At 57.1% G+C, this 7,411-nt stretch overlaps 1 protein-coding gene across 1 annotated transcript; it reads right to left on the reverse strand.

Annotated features, from left to right (window-relative positions):
• Positions 1-692: 692 nt before the first annotated feature.
• LOC118160156 (kielin/chordin-like protein) lies at positions 693-2,891 on the reverse strand. The gene is made up of 3 exons (XM_035314694.1): positions 2,482-2,891; positions 1,924-2,149; positions 693-1,278 (listed from the first exon to the last, which is right to left on the reverse strand). Exons 1-3 carry the CDS (start codon positions 2,842-2,844, stop codon positions 872-874), a joined length of 996 nt encoding a protein of 331 aa, XP_035170585.1. The 5' UTR covers positions 2,845-2,891; the 3' UTR covers positions 693-871.
• Positions 2,892-7,411: the final 4,520 nt, after the last annotated feature.

Genomic DNA, 7,411 nt, shown 5'->3' on the forward strand with positions numbered 1-7,411 from the left:
AGAATCAGTTTTCAGCCCTTCTGGAGCCCGTTTCCTCGCTACTCATCGTTTACTCACTCACTACTCCCAGTTTACTCAGTCATTTCTTGTGATTTACTCACTGGGACATTCACAAACTTACTGCTCACCATTTGGCTACCCGCCCTCCAAGGTCTCTTGTAGTGGGAATCAGACAGGATCGAGCCCTCTTACTGACTTCTCATGGTTTACTCCCTTGCTACTCACTCCCTGCTCACAACTTTGCCTCTGGTCCTCCCAAGCAGCTTGTGGCAGGGGCTGGACTGGACCAAACCCTCTTACTCTCTAGCTGTGCTTTCCTCTCGCTACTCAGCACTTCCAGCCAGCTAATACATCTCCCTACTTACAACCTTCTCACCCATTATTTACACACTTGCTACTCATTCACTAATCATTCTTCACTACATCACCCCCCAGCACCTCCCAGCCAGCTACTATGTCCCTGTTTTCTCTTTTACTAACTCACTGCTCATGCTTACTCTTTACTCACTATGCATCCTGTGACAACACTGAGCCAGCTCCTACATCCAGGCTTGCTCTTTTACTAACTCACTACTCATTCAGTGCTCACGCTTCCTATGCATCCTTGGGCAACTCAGGGCCAGTTTCCCGATTCTTCCCAGCTTTCTTGTCTTCTCCTTTCTCACTTGTTACTCTCCTTGCGAAATCTGGACTGGATTTACTTGGTCTTTACTCTTTATGCATCACTTGCCTGCTACTCCCTCTTTACTCCCCCCTTGGTTGGTCAACACATCCCTACTTAATCCCAGTTTGGGCAGGAAGTTCTACTCAGCACCCATCCCTTTCCTCCCGGTTTACTCCATCCTCACAACTCCCTCCTTGCGTCTCTTACTCACTCCCCAGCTTCACAACACCATTCCCGTGCTCCTACTCCTCCCTTACTCACCACGACCCGCCCGGGCTCCAGCTCCACGCGCGTGCGGCGCACGAGGACCTCGACGCCGGTGATGCCACCCAGGCCGCCCCGCACCAGGACACGGAAGGGCTCTGGGCCCTGGGTGCCGGGGCAGAGTCCGGCCAGGAGGTAGATGCAGGAGCCGGAGAAGTCGTGGTGGAGGCGGTCGAAGGTGCGGACGTGGCCCATGCCCAGGGCTGAGCAGGTGGCAGGGTTGGGGATGGGGTTAGGGACCAGGTTGGAGACGGATTTGGGGATGGGGACGGGGTTGGGGACAGGGACGGGGTTGGGGACGGGGATGGGGGCACAGGGCTCCTGGGGGTGTTTAGATGAGCAGGAGGAGGCTGTGGGAAGAGGAGAAGCAGCGGTTAGTCGGGTTGTCTTCCTGGAAGGGTTCCTCAGCCCTCCTCCAACCCCTCTTCATCCAGTTATCCTTCCTTCTTCACCCTTTTTCCTGTCCCTTCAACCTCCTTCACCCATTTCCTCATCCCTTCAACCTCCTTCACCCATTTCTCCATCCTTTCACCCATTTCCCTGTCCCTTCAACCTTCACCCAACTCTTCAACCTCCTTCCCCCATTTCCTCATCCCTTCAACCTCCTTCACCCATTTCTTCATCCCTCAACCACCTTCATCCATTTCTTCATCCCTTCAACCTTCTTCACCCATCCCTTCAATGTCCTTCACCCATTTCTTCATCCCTCAATGTCCTTCACCCATCCCTTCAACCTCCTTCACCCATTTCCTTATCCCTTCAACGTCCTTCACCCATTTCTCCATCCTTTCAACCTCCTTCACCCATTTCTTCATCCCTTCAACCACCTTCACCCATTTCTTCATCCCTTCAACCACCTTCATCCATTTCATTCCCCATTCCCAACTCAAAGCCCATCTCCGACCCATTGGCTGTCCCCATCCCAGTCCCCCATTCCCTCCAAACCCTATAACCGGGGTCCCTGTCCCCAGTTAATGTCCCCATGCCCCACTCACAGCACTGTGTCCCCTGTCCCTCGCCGGCCCCATCCTCAGGATGGGCGCAGAGCCCACAGAGCTGTCCCCGTAGCGTCGCTGGTGCCGTCACCGTCACGGCGCCGTCCCCACCAACGGACACCCGCACGCCTATGGCTGTGGCCACCCGCCGCTGTCCCCCTCTTCGCTCCAGGCGCACCCGGCCCCCTGCCAACGAGAGGGGCAGGGGGATCCGGGTCCCGGCCACCTGTAAGGGAGGACATTGGCTGGGCAACCCCAATGCAGGCACCTGGGTCCCTTCCTCAGTCTTGGAAATGGGATTGAGTGGACCTAGACCCCAAGTTATGGGGTCTGGGGGCTGGAAATGGGATGGGGAGGAGCTGGACACCTGGGTCCACCACCAAGCTATGGGGTCTTGGGGATGGAAATGGGATGAGGAGATCCTGGACATCTGGGCCCACCACCCATCTTGGAGTTCTAGAGGTTGGGAGACCCCAGATGCCTGGTTCCCTGCTCCCTCCCGGGGAATATGGGACACCCGCCTCACACCCCTTGTGCCACCCAAGGTCGAATCCTCACCCTCGCCATCGTCTCCTCGCCTCGGTGCAGGACGACCTCGAAGCCATCACCGCGGAGTGTGACGTGGCCGAAGGAGGCGCCCGGCCCCGCGCCAAACTGGCCGCCAGCCGTGACATGGAGGGTGGGCAGTTGGGTGCTGCAGGTGCTCACCAACGTCTGGGTGCAAGCCCCCGCCAAGCCATAGCTCTTCCCATCAAAGGCCCGGTAGCGCCAGCGCCCCAAAACATGGCAAACAAGTGGGGGCTGCGTGACAGGAAGGCATCTGGGTGAGGTTTCCACCATCTTGCACGTTGTCCCCTTCGGGCAATGTACGTCATTGCAAGATGTCTTGTCGGGGACGCATTTGGGTGAGTTTTCCACCATCTGGCACGTCGTTCCGGATGGGCAATGCACGTCATTGCAAGATGGCTCGTTGGGGATGCATTTGGGCCAGTCGTCCACCATCTTGCATGTGCTCCCAGATGGGCAACGCACTTCTTTGCAAGACATCTTGTTGGGCACACATTTGGGCCAGTCCTCCACCACCCTACACGTCGTTCCGGCTGGACAATGCATGTCATTGCAGGATGGCTTGTTGGGCACGCATTTGGGCCAATCCTCCACCACCCTACACGTTGTTCCAGCAGGACAATGCATGTCGTTGCACGTTGGCTTGTTGGGCACGCATTTGGGCCAATCCTCCACTATCTGGCATGTCGTCCCCGCCGGGCAATGCACTTCTTTGCAGGTTGGTTTGTTGGGCACGCATTTGGGCCAATCCTCCACCATCTGGCACGTGGTCCCGACCGGGCAGCGGACAGTGCTGCAGGAGGGCTTGTTGGGCACGCATGTTGGCCAACCACCCTCCATTTGGCACGTGGTGCCCTCGGGGCAGCGGACACCACCACAGGTGGGTTGGTTGGGCATGCACTTGGGCCAACCCTCCACCATGTGGCACGTGGTCCCTTCCAAGCAATGCACCGTGTCACACGTGGGCTTGGGCGGGACGCAGCGGGGGACGCCCTCCACCACTTGGCACGTGGTGCCAGATTTGCAGGAGATGCCGGTACAAGATGCTGCTGGCGCGCTCCTCACCATCCGCACGCACTTGGGCCAGCCTCGCACCACCCGGCACGCTGTCTCACTGGGGCACTGCAGGTCACCGCAGGAGGGGATGCGGACACACCGGGGCCACCCATTGAGGAGCTTGCAGCCCATTCCCGCTTGGCAGTGGAGGTTCTTGCACGAAGGCCGGGAGACACAGGTGGGGTGGCCGTGCACCACCATGCAAACGGTGCCGGGCTTGCAGGCAAAGTTCTGGCAGGACCCAGGGGTGGCAGCGCAGTGGGCACCAATGCAGCCCGAGGGGATGGAGGACATCCCAGTGGAAATCTGGGGGGCAGAAGCAGAGTGACCCCAGGATGCAGATCGGAAGAGGGGATGGCTGGGAAGACACCGGGGCCAACCCTCTGCCATCGTGCAGGCCGTGCCCTTGGGACACTGGATGTCGTTGCAGGAAGGTTGGTTGTAGACACACTGTGGCCACCCATCTGTCATCTTGCACATGGTCCCCTTTGGACACTGGATGTCCCTGCAAGATGGTCTACGAATGGAGGTCTTGATCTGCACACACCGGGGCCAACCATCAACCATCTGGCAAGCGGTTCCCTTCTGGCACTGGATGTCACTGCAGGAAGGACGGTTTTGCACACACTGGGGCCAACCATTGACAATACTGCACGTGGTCCCCTTGGGGCAGTGGACATCGCTGCAGGAGGGTTGGCTGTGGACACACTGGGGCCACCCCTGCAGCATCTTGCATGATGTCCCTTTGGGACACTGGACGTTGTTGCAGGACGGTAGCCTCACAGTGGTCTTTGTTTGCACACACCGGGGCCAACCGTCAACCATCTGGCACACAGTTCCCTTCTGGCATTGGACTTCACTGCAGGAGGGACGATTTTGGACACATTGGGGCCAACCGTTGACAATGTTGCATGTAGTCCCTTTAGGACATTGGATGTCACTGCAGGAAGGTTGGCTGTGAACACACTGTGGCCACCCATCTGTCATTTTGCATGTTGTCCCTTTGGGACATTGCACACTGTTGCAAGAAGGCCGTCTTGGGGAGGTCTTGGTTTGGACACACTGGGGCCAACCATCGACCATCTGGCACGTGGTTCCCTTCTGGCACTGGATGTCACTGCAGGAGGGTTGTCTGTGGATACACTGAGGCCACCCGTGTAGCATCTTGCATGTGATCCCTTTGGGACACTGAATAGCCCTGCAGGAAGGTCCCCTAATGGAGGTCTTGGTTTGGACGCACTGGGGCCAACCATCAACCATCTGGCACGTGGTTCCCTTCTGGCACTGGATGTCACTGCAGGAGGGATGATTTTGGATGCACTGGGGCCATCCGTTGACCATATTACACACGGTCCCTTTGGGACACTGGACATCGTGACAGGAGGGCTGTGAGTGGACACACTGCGGCCACCCATGTAGCATTTTGCACATGGATCCCTTGGAACATTGGACGTCCCTACAAGTTGGTCTCCTGATGGATGTCTTGACTTGCACACACCGGGGCCAACCATCGACCATCTGGCACGTGGTTCCCTTCTGACACTGGACGTCACTGCAGGAGGGTGGGTTCTGGACGCAGTGGGGCCACCCATTTGTCATCTTGCACGTGGTCCCTTTGGAACAGTGGAGGTCCGCACAAGTAGGTCGCCTCGGTGAGACCTTGATTTGAACGCACTGTGGCCAACCATCGACCATCTGGCACGTGGTTCCCTTCTGACATTGGATGTCATGGCAAGAGGGTTGGGCGTAGACGCACTGTGGCCAGTTGTCTGTTATCTTGCAGATGCTCCCTTTGGGACACTGGAGGTCATTGCAAGTAGGTCTCCTAATGGAGGTCTTGATTTGCACACATCGGGGCCAACCATCAACCATCTGGCAAGCGGTTCCCTTCTGGCATTGGATGTTGCTGCAAGACGGTTGGTTTGGGACGCACTGGGGCCAACCATTGACAATACTGCACGCGGTCCCCTTGGGGCAGTGGACATCACTGCAGGAGGGCTGGCTGTGGACACACTGGGGCCACCCATGGAGCATCTTGCATGATGTCCCTTTGGGGCAGTGGATGTTGTTGCAGGACGGTTGCCTCACGGTGGTCTTTGTTTGCACACACCGGGGCCAACCATCAACCATCTGGCACGTGGTTCCCTTCTGGCACTGGATGTCACTGCAGGAGGGACGATTTTGGATGCACTGGGGCCATCCATTGAAGATCGAGCACGTAGTCCCTTTAGGGCACTGGATGTCCTTACAAGTAGGTTGTCTCTGAACACATCGTGGCCAACCATCTACAATCTGACATACGCTTCCCTTCTGGCACTGGACATCATCACAGGACGGTTGCCTGTGGACACACTGAGGCCACCCGAGTAGCACCTTGCACGTGGTCCCTTTGGGGCACTGGATGTCCCTGCAAGAAGGTTGCCTTAGGGAGACCTTGGTTTGGATGCACCTGGGCCAACCATCAACCATCTGGCACGTGGTTCCCTTCTGGCACTGGACATCCTGGCAGGAGGGCTGCCTGTGGACACACTGGGGCAACCCATGTAGCATCTGGCACGCCGTACCTTTGGGACACTGGAGATCCTTGCAAGAAAGTTTCCTTGGGGCCACCTTGACTTGCACACACTGGGGCCAACCATTGATGATCTGGCAGCTGGATCCCTTTTGACATTGGACATCATGGCAGGAAGGCTGGTTCTGGATGCACTGGGGCCAACCGTCTGCCATCTTGCATGAGGTCCCTATAGGACACTGGAGGTCGTTGCAAGTTGGCTGATGCTGAACACACCTCGGCCAACCATCCATCATCTGACACACACTTCCTTTTTCACACTGGATGTCGTTGCAAGACGGTTGGCTGTGGACGCACTGAGGCCAACCATATAGTATCTTGCACGTGGATCCTTTGGGACACTGCACATTGTTGCAAGAAGGCCGTCTTGGGGAGATCTTGGTTTGGACACACCGGGGCCAACCATCGACCATCTGGCACGTGGTTCCCTTCTGGCATTGGATGTCACTGCAGGAGGGAGCGTTGTGGACACACTGTGGCTGGCCATTAATCATGTTGCACGTGGTCTCTTTAGGACACTGGATGTCACTGCAGGAAGGTCGCCTTGGTGAGACCTTGGTTTGAACGCACCGGGGCCAACCATCAACCATTTGGCAAGCTGATCCCTTCTGACATTGGATGTCACTGCAGGAGGGATGGTTTTGCACACACTGGGGCCAACCATTGACAATACTGCACGTGGTCCCCTTGGGGCAGTGGACATCGCTGCAGGAGGGTTGGCTGTGGACACACTGGGGCCACCCCTGCAGCATTTTGCATGAGGTCCCTTTGGGACACTGGACGTTGTTGCAGGACGGTTGCCTCAGTGTGGTCTTTGTTTGCACACACCGGGGCCAACCATCAACCATCTGGCACACAGATCCCTTCTGGCACTGGACATCATGGCAGGAAGGTTGGGTGTGGACACACCTGGCCCACCCATCTGTGATCCTACATGTGGTCTCCTTTGGACATTGGATATCCTTGCAGGAGGGTTTGTTGTGAACACATTGAGGCCACTCATCTCTCAACCTGCACGTGGTCCCTTTGGGGCACTGGACATCCCTGCAAGAAGGTTTCCTAATGGAGGTCTTGACTTGGACACACTGGGGCCAACCATCGACCGTCTGGCACGTGGTTCCCTTCTGGCACTGGACATCATGGCAAGATGGTCGGTTTTGGACGCAGAGCGGCCAACCATCATCCATCTTACAAGTGGTCCCTCTGGGACAATGGATGTCACTGCAAGTAGGTTGCACTGAGGGCATCTTGGTTTGGATGCACCGGGGCCAACCATCAACCATCTGGCACGTG

The sequence above is a fragment of the Oxyura jamaicensis genome, unplaced genomic scaffold (assembly GCF_011077185.1).
Source record: "Oxyura jamaicensis isolate SHBP4307 breed ruddy duck unplaced genomic scaffold, BPBGC_Ojam_1.0 oxyUn_random_OJ102272, whole genome shotgun sequence".
Lineage (NCBI taxonomy): Eukaryota > Metazoa > Chordata > Aves > Anseriformes > Anatidae > Oxyura > Oxyura jamaicensis.